We start from the raw sequence: 16,672 nt of genomic DNA, 5'->3' as shown, positions 1-16,672 counted from the left end.
TGCACATAAAATTTCCCAATGACCTGTCACACTTTTGAAGGCCCTGGAGCACCAGGTCAATGGAATTACCCACAAAATCACCACCCCATTTTGGAAAGCAAACACCCCAATGAGGCATGATGAGTCTTTTGAACAGTTCATTTTTTTTCACAAATCTTCGGAAAATGTGGAAAGAAAATGTGTTTTTTTTTTTTGTTTTTTTTTTACAGAAAGTGGTCAATTTATAATATATTTCTAACACACAGCATGTACATAGCAAAAATTACACCCCAAAATACATTCTGCTACTCCTCCCGAGTATGGTGTTACCAAATGTGTGAGACTTTTACACAGCCTGGCCACATAGAGAGAGGTCCACCATTGAAGTAGTACCTTCAGGCGTTCTAGGAACATAAATTACACATATAATTTAATTCCTTCCTATCACACTTTTGAAGGTCCTGGAACACCATGACAGTGGAATTGCCCACAAAATGACTCCATTTTTGAAAGCAAACACCCAGACATATATTCTATGAGGCATGGGCTGCAGATAGGTACTCGGGTACTCTTATGGGCTGGTGACAGGTATTTGGGTACTTTGATGGGCTGCTGACAGGTACTCGGGTAATCTGATGGGCTGGTGACAGGTACTCGGGTACTTAGGTGGACTGGTGACAGGTACTCGGGTACTCTGATGGGCTGGTGACCAAGTACTCAGGTACTTGAATGGGCTGGTGACAGGTCCTCTTTATTTGGGGAGCAATCAGTGTGTTTGGTGTATACTGTAGGCGGTAGCAAGCTATTATCGCAATCTCCTGCTCACACAAGATCAGTGTGTGATGAGAGCCCGGTAACAGCTCCTTACTGCGGTTTGTTGACATTGTGTGACCGACTGTGATTGGACACAGCCGGTCACTTGGTAAAGAGCCAATTTTATTGGCTCTTTACCACGATCGAGGATAGGCTGTCACGAGCGCCATGCACAAGGACAATGCATGTGACCAGCTGTGATTGGACACGGCTGGTCACGTGGTAAAGAGCTGATTTTTATTGGCTCTTTACACTGATTTGGGATAGGCTGCATCCCGAGGGACACGCCTCATCCCTGATCGACGCACTGTGTTTTCTTGTTAATATTCTGTTTCTGTTACTATTCCTATAATTGCCTGCAGGGAAAATAAATCCTCATCCACATATTCTTAAAATGTACCTTTAGTAACTGAAAGACTGCATGTATACATTCCTTGCTACATACCTGGTATAAGTAGTCTTTGGGCAACTGGGAAAGTGACTGTTTCTGGGCTGAGATGATGCCATCAATCTGCTGCAAGCAGAAAGAAGCATTTTTCTCCCATGTACATGATGCTAGGTCCACTTTACTCAGATGAGGTGGCATTTTTCTACTGAATGTTCTCAAAGTTGCCTATACTAGAAAATGCAAAACATTCACGCACCTGAGTAGTTCTATTGCCATGTTTGAGCGTAGCTTTTTATGCACTATTCTATTATCTATAATTTTTATGCACTGTTCTATTATCTATAATTCAGCTGGGACCTCCTATAAGCTTCCATAGAAATCTAAGCAAAGTGTTTTTATACATATGGCTATTAAAGAATTTGTTTATTCTCCTATTAAGGTTGCAGTTTGTCAGTCGTCTTGGATCATACTACTTTTTTAACCCCATTCATACGTGTGAATTGGGCCATTAGGGATTAATATGTGGAGGTTCATGGCGATTAATTGCGGGCAGGAAGCCCCATTGAAAGCTATTTTAGGCTGACCAGTCCTGCAGCTGTTAATGGCCACTTGCATGTAATTACTCAAGCAGAATTTACCGGTATCATTAGCAGTAATCAGCATGGATTCATGAAGAATCGTTCTTGCCAAACCAATCTACTAACCTTCTATGAGGAGGTAAGTTGCCATCTAGATAAAGGAAGGCCCGTAGATGTGGTGTATCTGGATTTTGCAAAAGCATTTGACACCGTTGCCCATAAACGTTTACTGTACAAAATAAGGTCCGTTGGCATGGACCATAGGGTGAGTACATGGATTGAAAACTGTCTACAAGGGCGAGTTCAGAGGGTGGTGATAAATGGGGAGTACTCGGAATGGTCAGGGGTAGGTAGTGGGGTTCCCCAGGGTTCTGTGCTGGGACCAATCCTATTTAATTTGTTCATAAACGACCTGGAGGATGGGATAAACAGTTCAATCTTTGTATTTGCAGACGACACTAAGCTAAGCAGGGCAATAACGTCTCCGCAGGATGTGGAAACCTTGCAAAAAGATCTGAACAAATTAATGGGGTGGGCAACTACATGGCAGATGAGGTTCAATGTAGAAAAATTTTAAATAATGCATTTGAGTGGCAAAAATATGAATGCAATCTATACACTGGGGGGAGAACCTCTGGGGGAATCTAGGATGGAAAAGGACCTGGGGATCCTAGTAGATGATAGCCTCAGCAATGGCATGCAATTTCAAGCTGCTGCTAACAAAGCAAACAGAATATTGGCATGCATTAAAAAGGGGATCAACTCCAGAGATAAAATAGTAATTCTCCCACTCTACAAGACTCTGGTCCGGGCGCACCTAGAGTACGCTGTCCAGTTCTGGGCACCAGTCCTCAGGAAGGATGTACTGGAAATGGAGCGAGTACAAAGAAGGGCAACAAAGTTAATAAAGGGTCTGGAGGATCTTGGTTATGATGAAAGGTTGCGAGCACTGAACTTATTCTCTCTGGAGAAGAGATGCTTGAGAGGGGATATGGTTTCAATATACAAATACTGTACTGGTGATCCTAAAATAGAAATAAAACTTTTTCGCAGAAGAGAGTTTAACAAGACTCGTGGCCACTCATTAAAATTAGAAGAAAAGAGGTTTAACCTTAAACTACGTAGAGGGTTCTTTACTGTAAGAGCGGCAAGGATGTGGAATTCCCTTCCACAGGTGGTGGTCTCAGCGGGGAGCATCGATAGCTTCAAGAAACTATTAGATAAACTCCTGAATGACCGCAACATACAGGGATATACAATGAAATACTGACACATAATCACACATAGGTTGGACTTGTGTCTTTTTTTCAACCTTGCCTACTATGTAACTGTGGATGATTGGCCCTGGTTTCGGACTGTCTGCTTCCAGGGCCCATCATTCTAAAGGTAATCGCTGCTCAAGCAGCTATAAATAGGTGCTTTCAATGGGGCTTGCCACCTGCAGCTGATCGCTAGAAAGCCCTGCTGAGTCTCCCACATCTCATCACTGATTTGAAAATGTGAATGATGTCTTAAGTTGGCCATAGATCAAAAATTGACTGGTTCAGCAGGGATCGAATTTCAGTCCATCTATGGGCAGGCTGATTGTACAGAAGTCGATCTCTCGAACGACTACTGTACAACCAGCCTGCTGGAAATTTTTCACCCAATGGGTGCATTCTGACAGCGGTGAAGCTTGCTTGCTGTCAGAATAGAATAGCTCTGAAGGAGGGTTTCCCCCATCCACACATTCAAGGTGAATCTATGCATTTTAATTTGTTCGAAATGTTGCTTGAACAAAGAAAAAAATTTGTGTATGACCTGCCTTTGAAACTGGAATACATCATCCTTTGTTATGTGGGATTTGAATCTTGGTTACAATTGTTTTTCAATTAATTTAGCTTCACATATGGTCTACAAGTGCTGTGGCCACTTTAGATCTGCCTGACCAGAAGCTGCACAGGACCTTTCTTCAATGCGGACCGCGGCCGCCCAGAGCTATGTGAACTGGCTCCATTGAGAGCCAATCACGCTATTCTGTCATGCGCATTGGATGCTAGGAAGCCGGCATAAAGCTGGAATACTCGGAATCGGGTGCAGCTGTGCATGTTAGCCAATCAGCTTCTAACTCCAGCTTTTTCAATTGAGCCCTGACAATAAAACCAGGAAGCTGATTGGTTTCTCTGCAGAGCTGCACCAGATTTTGCACTCTCCACTGTTAGTAACTCTCCCCCCATTATATTTCCTATGACAATCTGACTAGGGGCTGAAACTTTTATTTCTGTAATCTCATGCTAACCACTTGCTGACCACCTACCGAAATTGTACTGTGGCAGGTTGGCTCTATTGCTCGAAACGACATACCTGTATGTCATTTAGTGCAATAGACACTGGGGGGGCACACACGAACCGCCGGAGGCGCAATCGCACTCTGGACACAGGGGATGCCAATCAGTGGGTCTGGCGGACCCAATGTCTGCCTGCCACCCATGATCGTTCCCCAGAGAGGCACAACGGCGATCTGCCTATGTAAACAAGGCAGATAGCCGTTCTGACAGGTGAGAAGCTAGAGATCTTGTCTTCATCCAGTCAGACTAACCCCCACACAGTTATCAAGCACCAGCTAGGTACACAGTTATCCCTTTGCTCGTCCATGATGTTAACCCCTCCCCTGCCAGTGTCATTAGTACAGTAACCGTGCATATTTCCCAAAAAAGTGTCAGGTGTCTGATTTGTCCACCACAATGTTGCAGTCCCGTTCAAACTCGCCGCCATTACTAGTAAAAAAAAAATAAAATAAAGAAAAAATATCCCTTAGTTTGTAGACGCGATAACTTTTGTGCAAACCAATCGATATACGCTTATTGGGATTTTTTTTACCAAAAATATGTAGCAGAATACATATTGACCTAAATTGATTGGTATTTTTTTGTTTTTTTGTATGTGTTTTATAGCAGAACATAAAACATATTGTTGTTCTTTTCAAAATTGTCACTTTTTTTTGTTTTATAGTGCAAAAAATAAAAACTGCAGAGGTGATACCACCAAAGAAAGCTCTATTTGTGGGGAAAAAAGGACATCCATTTTATTTGGGTACAGCTTTGCACGCCCGTGCAATTGTCAGTTAAAGTACTGCAGTGCCATATCGCAAGAAATGGCCTGGTCATTAAGGGGGTAAAGCTTTCTGGGGCTGAAGTGATTAAAATATACTTTTTATACAAGATCAGTTTTTTTAATCAATGATTTGTGATAAAGCTAATGGTCTTGCTTTTGGACCTCATGGTATTTGTGTAATAAATAATGTGAAAAATTATTTTGCACTAAACTATTTTTTGTTCTGTTTTAGATTTGGAAGAGGAGAGTGGTACACAGAAATCAACAGAAAATGACTCTCGAAAAGATATTCAAACAGAAACTTCATTATCTCAACAGAATTTAGCAGATACCCAGGACTCTGAAGAGGAAACCGTATCAGAATCAAAGTCTGAAACTTCCCAACCCCACAAAACTGACAGTTCTCTTCATCCTAAGAATGAAGATGTCTCACCGGACAGTAAACCTGCTCTTCCTGAAGATACACAGAGCACTGGAGATAAGATTCAGAATTCAGAAAAATCTAAATCTGAAAGATGGGACAAAAAAGTGCAGCCAATAGAGTCCATATTGGCAGATTGGAAAGAAGATATTGAAGCTTTTGAAATGATGGAGAAAGATGAACTATGACCAAAATAACTGAATTTAGAACTCCTATTGAAATGGTATTCAAAGCCTTCCCTAAGGGAAAGAGCTTATTGTTAACATTGTACATGAAGGATCATACCTAGCATTGTCTTCTGTGAGATTTTATTGGGTCCACAATCACCAAGGCATGACGGTTCCAAATGTTCTTAAGGATCCATTGACTCTCAACACTTCATAAATTATATGTAAAAGATCAAAGTTCTATTTTTATGATCTGCCAAGTGCTTTGATAAAGTAAGGAAGCGAATGCTTATAGCATTTTTGAAAGACGTCTATCCTCATCTTTGTTTTAAATTGAGAACTGGGTTTGGGTATATTGTTAGGTTTATTTATTAAATTGTTTTGACACTTGTGCAAAAGACGTCATCACAGCAGTTCTTGAAATCCTGAATTCTTCAGGGAATTTGTGATAGGTCAATAACCAAAATATAATTTTGTTTATTGATTTGTAACTCTGATTGAACCATGACATTTATATGTATTTTTTTTTTTTTTTTTTAACAACTAATGGCAAAGGTAGCAATACTCAGCATGGGCAATAGGGACCATAATGCTTTTTTCTGTCTAATATATTTTTTTATTTTCTTTTGTTTTTCTTTTTAATTTAAAGCCATATTTTTACATCAGTCTGTAAAATGTTGTGAAAAATATTGTGAAAAATATCATTCTAATTTCCCATCTCACAAAAAGTGTGTACTATTTAAACTTGAAAAGAGATTATTATTATTATTTTTTTTTTTTTTTAATAATATACATGTTCTTGAAATACCTTTTAACCCCCAGCAAGTATCAACGGAAAGGGGAGAACCCCAGGCTAGGTTAAAATTGCCAGTAAACTTTCATAATATCAAATATGAGTATTTGGGTTTTTTTTTTTTTAATAATGAAGAGCTGCAGAAATGGCAGTCATAAGGATTACCAAAAAGCTCCAGTAAACAAGTGCAGATTTATAGTTGTAAATGGGGAAAGTTGCACTATGGCATTGAACTGTGTTGTATGGTGCAGTAGCTAGTTTTGTCCAGAACATACAGTAGCATCTTCATGTTGCTCGCTGCCATAGTAGTTCAAAGCTTCATAGTGCAGCAAACCGCATCTGAATATTAAAATGAAACAAGGGTAAACAAGCAGTAAACAGAATGTATTTATTACATGGTGTTTTGCCTAGGGTACTCAAGTTCTACTGTGCAATATTTGCTGTTAAGTAGTGAGATGTTGGGTTTAACAGCTGCAAATAAAGTATTAGGTCAAGTCAGAACTTTTTGAAGGAAATCGCTACTGTACCATGAAAGAAACTGACACTGGCAAGAAACAAGGATCAGATTGACCGTTCTAAAGTAGGAGATGGTACATTCTGACTCTCTTACGCATAATATTTTTGGCAAAACAATCCTGTTTGTAAATGTCTATAGCACTTTTTTATTTTGATCTTTTTTTTTTATTTTTTATTTATCTATTTCAAGATTTTAAGGAAAGGGCTACGGTGTACAATACTTGCTTGCTAATGATTCTGTAATAGATTAAACCATAGGGTCCTTTTACATTTTGCCAGAACTTTGATCAAGGAAAATACTTTCTAGATCCTTTTTAAACATAGATATGTGTATTTCTTTTAAAGCTTAAAATGTGCTTGAGTACATTTTGTAAATGATTGTGAATTAATCTTCAAATTTTGTTGAGTGTCATTTAGGGTATACATTCTTATACTGGGAACAGCACTTCAAGTGGAACTGAAAACTGTAAAGCTATTCTGTTATAGGGAACATATAGAAATGTTACTTGTGCCTAAGCAGTACCCTGAAAAGCGTACTTTTTTTTTTTTTTTCTTTTATTACTATTATTATGGAATTCCTCCTGATAAAATAGCATTTCACTTCCTGGTATGTGAGATGACCTGGGCACTCCTGTGCCTCATACCTTTATATCTGCAGTGCTAGAACTAAGACTGCTTCTAACTGCTAATCTCAGGAAATTTAGAGTGAGATTTGGTCATGTCACTATTGTGTTGCTCACTGTTCTTGCTTGGAGGCTCTGTCGTAAGGGTGCAAAACCATGCCTCTATCATGATGGCCACCTCCACCCATAGAAACTGTGCAGAACTGGTGACTAGTCATTTGCCCTCTGCCTGTATTTTTTGGGCACAGCTTCCAGAGTTCAGTTCCTCTTTAAGTTAACATCTGAAATCATTACACAAATCTTTGTGAATTGTCAAGCTGCTATTGTTTTAAGTACAATTGTTAGTTACATTGAACTAACAAGTGAAGTATTGTTAGTATAATTTTCTTTAGCGCCATTTCTTTCTCTTGGATTGTTTTAATAATGAAATATCTGTAGGAGATCAACTGTATTTGCTCTAGACCAGTGGTCATCAACCCTGTCCTCAGGGCCCACTAACAGGCCAGGTTTTCAAGATAACTGAAATAGATCACAGGTGATATCATTTGCTGCTCAGTGATTGCAGTATTCTAGTCTGCATCTCCACAAGGTAATACATAAAACCTGGCCTGTTACTGTGCCCTGAGGACAGGGTTGATGACCACTGCTCTAGGCAATCCTGGAGAGGTGAAGATCTACCTGAACTGAATGAATCAATGATTATCAGGGTGCAGATTTTTTTTTTTAAGGAGATAACCAACCCCTATTAAATCTATCCTGTGGTCACCTCACTTCTCTCAACCCACTCCTTCCCTCCTGATGCACTCGGCCCTGAATCATTTCCCTTCCCGCCATCTATTCACCTTAAGTTTGATTACCAAGGAAGTCATTACCATAGCAACACAGTGCAGCCAGTAAGGTAGCAGGGACTTTCTCATTTCTCTCCCTCTGACCAAATGCAACTTCCTTCCTGGAGTTCTGTACAGTAAGTAAAAAACTGCAGGATCATTCAAGGAAAACTATATGCGGGCAGATGTGTTTGTTACCAGTGCTGACATCCAATGAAAATGTTAGTTGCCTGTCATGCTAATTTTCTGGCTTTAATACTCTGGGTCACTAGTCTAAAGCAAGTAAGCAGGTCCGTGGGCTTGTGTACCTGTTCCTGGTCAGATACAAGGTATTCAAGTCAGTAGATCAGAATGACTGGCAATCGTCATTGTCAGAAGGAGTTGATCAGTGGCAACGTATGCATTTCTTTCAGCACAGATTTTATGTAATCATAACCTGATACAGGCATATGTTTTTGTTTTGTACCATGCAGTCATGAATATGCATCTCAAATCTGTAAAATGTAATGTATACTGAAATAAGGAACCACTGTTTGTATTGTGTTGTATCATATCACTTATCTTTATCTTTTCACTGCCTCATAAAATGCTAACATTACTCTGAAGAAAAGCATCCTTTGACATCACCTTTTAGTTCCCTGTTGGGTCCTTCTCTCCCACATACCTCTTAAATAAATATCATTGTATTCTACACTTCATGCCTTGGAAATACCTTTGCTATCCTATTCCTCACCCAAGTTCTTAAACGTTTGTATTGTAGACATCAATCCTCATAGCTATCTGTATTTGCATTAAGTGCTGTACAAAAATAGAATAGAATGCCCACTAAAATGACAGTTGGATGGATTTGCTGCAATAGTGCTCTTTGCTGATGGCATGTAACTTTCAAAATATGACCGTGGCTACAGAAAGAAGAATGCCAAAGGAATAAGAAAAATGCAGTAAGTATGTGAGCTGTTGTGTTCTGTAATTATCTGATTCACAATGATACTTTTAGTCTAATTTTAAAGATGATCACACAAACCATGGGGATAACTGCAGGACATACTTTTGACAATATACTGTATCGGGATGCCTGTCTTTACACGCACATGAAATTTAATGGCATCCCAGTCTTGGTCCGTAGGGTTAAATATTGAGTTGGCCCACCTTTTGCAGCTTTAACAGCTTCAACTCCTCTGGGAAGGCTAGCCCACAAGGTTTAGGAGTGTGTCTATGGCAATGTTTGACCATTCTTCCAGAAGTGCATTTGTGAACTCAGGTATTAATGTTGGATGAGGAGACCTGGCTGGCAGTCTCCGCTCTAATTCATCCCAAAGGTGTTCTAGTGGGTTGAGGTCAGGACTCTGTGTGGGCCAGTAAAGATCCTGCACCCCAAACTCGCGAATGTCTTTTTTTGAACCTTGCTTTGTGCACTGGTCCAAATCATTTGGTGTGGGGTTGCTTTTCAGGGGTTGGGCTTGGACCCATAGTTCCATTGAAGGGAACTCTTAAGGCATCGGCATACCAGGACATTTTGGACAATTTCATGCTGTCAACTTTGTGGGAACAGTTTGAGGATGTTCCCTTCCTGTTTCAAAATGACTGTGCACAAAGAAGGTCCATGAAGACATGAATTAGCAAGTTTGGGGTGGAGCAACTTGACTGGCCTGCACAGAGCCCTGACCTCAACCTGATAGAACACCTTTGGGATTTTTCTTTATCGTACATCACGGGACACAGAGCACCATAATAATGACTATGTGGGTTATACGCTTACCTTTAGGTGATTGGACACTGGCAACCAGTAGTAAGACGGTTCCTCCCATATAACCCCTCCTATACAGGAAGTACCTCAGTTTTTTCGCCAGTGTCTTGAAGGTGATGGTCATGGCTGTTGAAGCTCTTCAAATTTCTTCAAAAAATGTCCCACTGAGGACGTTATCATCGGATCCCTTCGGATGGCATAACAAAGCTAAAGTGGATGGTACCCGAACCTCGGTTCAAGAACGAGGTATTGCTTGTAATGTGTCCTTTATAGGCGCTGGACCCTTGTTAAGTTGGTATTCCTGGTCAATCTTGCCCAAGGTAAACTAGAAAGGGTGCTTTACAGGTCCAGGGGTGTGGACCCCAATATATGGGGGACGGTCCCTGAAGATCCTTAGAGGCGCTACCCGCCATGATGGGGGAAGATTGGGCCTGGTAAGACAGGCCCTGCTGCTTGGGATGGTGAGTACTCCCTTTGGGAATATATATATATATATATATATATATATATATATATATATATATATATATATATATATATATATATATATATATATATATATATATATATATATATATATATATATATATATATGTGTGTGTGTGTGTGTGTGTGTGTGTGTGTGTGTGTGTGTGTGTGTATATATATATATATATATATATATATATATATATATATATATATATATATATATATGTATTTCCCTTTGTAACTGCTGGTATAAACCTAGAACCTGTGTCTAAGATTACAGAAGGCCGGTTTTGGCGCGCATTTTTGAATTTTGGCGTGTGTGTGCGCCACTGCTGTGCGTGTCGCAGGTGCTTCACGTGCGTCAGTACTGCGCATGCACCGTGCGGTAGGCGTGCCGCCGATCACTGTTGTGCACGCTCACTCTCAGGCCAGTAATAATAGGCACGGAGCTCCTGGCGTGCGTGTGGAGCAAACACAGAGTGATTGTTGGGCACGTGAGTCTGGTGGTCTTGTACACAGTGGTGACAGGTTAACGGCTGGTTGTAGTTTGTGGGGAGTACTCCTTTTTTCTTCCTCGTGTGTAAGCAATGTCTTCCAGAAAACGAGGTATAAGGAACAAGGCAAGAGAAATCCCTCCCCTGAGCCTGGGCCAAGTGGAGAGTCACTAGAGCACCAGGACTCTTATAGCCAGATGGGTCCAGGTGATCTGGAACCAGAATGGGCAGAGGATTTGGAAGAGGTGGTCCTAAAGGACCGAGAGGCTGAAGAATCCTCGGCTGAGGACTCTGGCTCTGAGGAGCCAATTTCAGCCTCCCATTCCCAAAAATTGTTTATCCAATCTCTAATGGAGATGGTACGAATTGGGTTTAAGTTACCCCCGGTTCAGGAGTCTGCACTCTCCTGTTCTACTTTGGGATCTTTGCGACCTCGGCAAATTTCCCAAGCGTTCCCTTTGCATCTGTTACTGGAGCAAGTGGTTTACGCGGACTGGGAGCACCCTGACAGGATATACTTACCTCCAAAAAGGTTTTCTGTCTTATATCCTATGGAGGAGAAATTCAGGAAAAAATGGGGCACACCCTTGGTGGACGCTGCCATATCTTCTGTGAATAAAAGTTTAACCTGTCCAGTGGATAATGCCCTGGTATTCAAGGATCCGGCTGATAAAAAGCTAGAGTCCTTATTAAAGGCCTCCTTTTCGGTGGCTGGTGCATCAGTTCAGCCAGCAGTTGCAGCTATTGGGATTTGCCAATCCCTAAAGGATCGTTTTAAAAGGTTGGTAAAGAACATACCTTGCCAAGAGGAATCTGCTGAGGAGTTATCGGAGATTCCTCACGCCTTATGTTTTGCGGTAGACGCATTGAAAGACTCAATCCAACAGATGTCTCGTTTTGTGTTACTGTCAATTCATATGCGCAGAGTCTTGTGGCTAAAGAACTGGAATGCTGAAACACCATGTAAAAGGCTACTCGCAGCTTTTCCATTCCATGGAGAGCGCTTGTTTGGCGAGGATCTGGATAAATACATCCAAAAGATCTCTGGAGGAAAGAGTGCCCTGCTTCCTATTAAAAGGAAAGGGAAGCAGCCCTCTTATAAAATTCCTAATGCACCAGGACCTGATGCCTCTTCCCCTAAGCAGTATGGAGGGCCTCAGCCCTCTGGGTTTAAAAGACCCCAGGGTCAGAAGAAACCCTGGGCCCCAAAGACACCCAAGCCCAACTCCAAGTCTACCTTGTGAAGGGGCACCCCCGCTCTCACAGGTGGGGGGCAGGCTTCGGGTGTTTGGAAGAACTGGTTCAAGATAGATGGGTCATTTCCACTGTAAAACACGGTTACAGTATAGAGTTCCGAGAGATCCCACCAATCCGGTTTCTGTACTCAAGGATCCCGTCGGATCCAGAGAAAAGAAGATGCCTATTCCTAGCTTTACACCATCTGCTGGCGCAGGGGGTAATTGTAAAGGTTCCGCACGAGGAAAGATTCAAGGGGTTTTACTCAAACCTATTCACCGTGCCAAAACCAAATGGGGAAGTAAGGCCCATTTTAGACCTCAAGGCTCTCAACTTCTTTGTAGACGTCCAATCCTTCCGCATGGAGTCGGTTCGTTCAATAATAAAATCCCTGAGAAAGGGAGACTATTTAGCGTCCATAGATATCAAGGACGCGTACCTTCATGTGCCGATATTCGGTCCACATCAGAGGTTCTTACGTTTCGCTGTAGAGGGCAGTCATTTCCAATTTGTGGCACTACCTTTCAGTCTGGCCACGGCCCCCAGGGTCTTCACAAAGATTTTGGCCCCAGTGTTAGCTTCCCTAAGGTCTCAAGGAGTCTACGTAGTAGGATATCTGGACGATCTTCTTCTAAGGGAATGCTCTCGTCCCATACTAGTTCAAAACGTGTCAAGAACAGTACGGGTTTTACAACGCCTAGGTTGGATGCTAAATATGGACAAGTCAGCTCTTTGTCCGACCCAAGCCTTGGTGTATCTGGGTCTGATCTTGGACACTGCCCAAGAAAGGGTGTTTCTTCCGCCCTTAAAGGTTGCCTCCATAGTGGAACGTACAGAAGGTGAAAAAAGAACTAACACCTTCTATTCGGCTGTGCATGAGGTTACTGGGCAAGATGGTGTCATCTTTCAGCGCAGTGCCATATGCACAGTTCCACCCCAGAGTGTTCCAGAACAGTATTCTAAAGGCCTGGGACAAGTCAGCTCGAACCCTGGATCAGCCTATGATTCTATCTCCACAGATTCTATGGAACCTCTCTTGGTGGTTAAGAAGCAGCAACTTAAAAAGAGGGAAATTTTTTCCACCAGTAGCCTGGAAAGTTGTAACCACGGACGCCAGTCTTCTCGGCTGGGGAGCAGTCCTAGAGGAAGCGTCTGTTCAGGGAATATGGTCCCAGACAGAAAGGACTCTGCCCATCAATCTATTGGAGATCCGGGCAGCTCATCTGGCCCTGCGATTCTGGACGTCCAGATTACGGGGTCTTCTTGTCAGAGTCTAGTCCGACAACTCCATAGTAGTGGCATATATCAACCACGAGGGAGGTACCAGGAGTCGGGCAGCCCAAAGAGAGGTAGATCATATATTGACCTGGGCAGAAAAACATGTGCCGTTTCTGTCGACAGTGTTTTTCCGGGGGTGGACAATTGGCAGGCGGATTTCCTAAGTCGCCAGAAATTGTTACCAGGGGAATGGTCCCTGCATCCCGAGGTTTTTCTATAGATCTGCCAATACTGGGGGACCCCAGATGTGGTTCTGCTGGCATCCAGATTCAATGCCAAGCTGGACAGGTTTGTATCCAGGACCAAGGATCCGCTTGCTGTCGGGATAGACGCATTAGTAGTTCCTTGGGATCAATATTCTCTGATATATGCCTTCCCTCCGATCCAAATTCTGCCGCACTTACTACGCAGAATCCGGGAGGAATGGAGGCCGGTGATCTTAGTGGCCCCAGCGTGGCCCAGGAGATCATGGTACTCTGAGATTGTGAAATTGGCAGTAGGGGACCTGTTGGTCCTTCCTTGCCGTCCAGACCTGTTGTCTCAAGGGCCCATATTCCATCCTTTTTACGGTTGCTGAATTTGATGGCCTGGCTATTGAGACCAGACTATTGAAAGACCGTGGTGTTATGGGTTCGGTCTTGTACACTTTGATAAATGCTACAAAGCCAGTTTCTAGAGCTATCTAATATAGAATCTGGAAGTCATACATTTCTTGGTGTGAGAAAAGGAAATGGAACCCTCGTAGATATACGATTGGAAGAGTTCTCGCCTTTTTTCAAACAGGAGTAGACTTGCAGCTCGCTTTAGGGACAATTAAGGGACAGATTTCGGCCTTATCAGTTTTTTTCCAAAGACCAATTGCATCCCATTCTTTGGTGCGAACCTTTGTCAAGGGAGTGGCACACCTGAGGCTGCCGCTTAAACCACCTTTATGTCCTTTAGACCTAAATTTGGTACTGTCAGCCTTACAGAGTCATCCCTTTGAACCTATTAGGCATATCCCTTTTGTCCTATTGACCAGGAAATTAGTTTTCTTGGTGGCTATAACATCGGCTAGAAGGGTGTCAGAATTGGCTGCCCTTTTATGATTCTTCATCAGGACAGAGTGGTCATGCGCCCTCGTCCGGATTTTCTACCGAAGGTAGTTTCCAAATTTCATTTGAATCAGGATATCATTTTACCTTCCTTTTTTTCCCAAACCTTAAGACTAGGGAGGAAAGGTCGCTTCACTCACTGGATGTGGTGAGGGCGATAAAAGTTTACTTGGAAATGTCAGCTCCCTTTTGGAAGACTGACTGTTTTTTTTGTCTTGCCTGAGGGTCCTAAAAAAGGACAGCCGGCAACAAGTTCAACTATATCCAGGTGCATTCGTCAGACTATTATCCAGGCGTATGGATTAAAGCGTAGGGTTCCACACCGGGATTTAAGAGCACACTCCACTAGAGGGGTTAGTGCATCATGGGCAGTACGCCAGCAGGTGTCTATGGCTCAGATTTGCAAAGCAGCCGCTTGGTCTTCAGTTCATACGTTCACCAGGTATTACCAGGTGGATGTGAGATCTCAAAAAGAGACTGTTTTTGGCCACAGTGTGTTGCAGGCAGCTTTATAGTCTCAGGCCCGTTGGGCTTAGGGATAATGTGTCCCCCCCCCCCCCTCCTCAGATGCATTGCTTTAGGACATCCCACATAGTCATTATTATGGTGCTCTGTGTCCCGTGATGTACGATAAAGAAAAACGGATTTTTAAAAAAGCTTACCTGTAAAATCCTTTTCTTGGAGTACATCACGGGACACAGAGGTCCCTCCCCTCTTTTGGGATTGTATACATGTCAAAGGGGAGATAATGTGCTTTGGAACCCGTAACAGCTCTGAGGTTTGACCCTGGTTCTATGCCCAGTGCAGGAGGTTTGGCAAAAGCCTGCATGCCAATCATCTTCTGCTCTCAATGAACAGATTAGCACCTCTGTACTGAGCCAGTAGAAGTATTCAAGAAACCCTATCCCCAATATACATTTGCAAATGGCCAAAGAAGGATTGAGGGGTCAATGGAGACTCCTAAGATGTCAATAAAGCACACGTCAGCACTTGTGTTGAGTGAAGAGATGAATATATGGTACTAATAATTTTCTGCAAAATTTGCCAGACTTGCTTTCATGTTGGAAGTGTGCCAATTGTGATGTAATATATAAATCACTGTAACAAACGGGCAGCCCTATGCGAAAAAGGATGGATTTTTCACACAGAAACAGCACTTGCTTTCATATTCACTGCACATGTATAAGTGGAACTCTGGGTATACCACCACATGGTTGAAACAATGCTTACTGTTTTACCTTTGAAAGGATTGATTATGTCCAGCCATTTTTGTGATACTCGTACATCTGCTAGCCGGGAACATATCTGCTCTCCAGGCAATACTGCTTCCTTGGATTCATTGGAGGTTGAAAATGGAAAAAGTGGCATAGAAACTACATTCATGAACAGGGAAGATAACTTTCCTAAATTGTGATTAAACCCTAACAATAAACTTTAGTTTTCTCGAGTTTAGGATGTTAAATGTACCATTAAATGCCTTTTTATAATTTTCCTATCCTATAAGCTGATAACTTCTCTTACTCTTTGCGAGAGCCTCACGCTTATTAGTTACATTTTGCCCAACTGTCTCTGTGTGAACTACAGCATCCCCCCCCCATGCTACTGGAAAGATGTGAGGAGGAGGTACTCTGTAGCCCCAACATGTCTTGTCCAAGGATGACTGTACTGCTTTTCTATAGAAATGGTACAGTCAGTGAACTTTTGTAACTGGCAGTGTGTTACTGGCAATATCCCTGGGAGAAAATAAAAGGGAAAAGGCCTAAAAAAAGAAAACTAATGCAGCCACACATCTAAGGGCTGTTAGGCTGCAATATATAATTTTTTTTCTTTATCGTACATCATAGGACACAGGGCCTCAAGTAATTACTTAGTGGGTTATGGGCCTACCTTCAGGTGTTAACACTGGTATAACCAATACAGGAAGTTGTCTCCCCTATATAACCCCTCCTCCTTCCAGGAGTCCTCAGTTTTTTCGCCAGTGTCTAAGGTGTTGGTCACGAGTGAAGATGTGCTCTGAGGAGCTCCAGGGAGGGATCCATGCTGGATTTAAAAAACCTCCACAACTGGATCCATCCACGCCACTGCGGCCACAGGATGGTACCTGGGCCTCGCATTGAAGAATGAGGTTTTGCCTGTAAGCTTCTCTTTGAGAGC

General features: G+C 42.3%; 1 protein-coding gene across 2 annotated transcripts in view; it reads left to right on the top strand.

Moving 5' to 3' along the window:
- Window positions 1–8,891, top strand: part of EDEM3 (ER degradation enhancing alpha-mannosidase like protein 3) — a 155,992-nt gene extending 147,101 nt beyond the window's left edge. For both annotated transcript variants that reach the window (XM_073592876.1, XM_073592878.1), the window contains one exon: window positions 5,084–8,891. In XM_073592876.1, the coding sequence (XP_073448977.1) occupies window positions 5,084–5,460 (377 nt within the window). In that variant the 3' untranslated portion in view covers window positions 5,461–8,891. The remainder of the gene's footprint in view (window positions 1–5,083) is intronic.
- The last annotated feature ends 7,781 nt before the right edge of the window (window positions 8,892–16,672 follow it).

The sequence above is a fragment of the Aquarana catesbeiana genome, linkage group LG07 (assembly GCF_042186555.1).
Source record: "Aquarana catesbeiana isolate 2022-GZ linkage group LG07, ASM4218655v1, whole genome shotgun sequence".
NCBI classification, from domain to species: domain Eukaryota; kingdom Metazoa; phylum Chordata; class Amphibia; order Anura; family Ranidae; genus Aquarana; species Aquarana catesbeiana.
The sequence above is the reverse complement of the archived record's forward strand: the minus strand, read 5'-3'. Positions and strand labels throughout refer to the sequence as shown.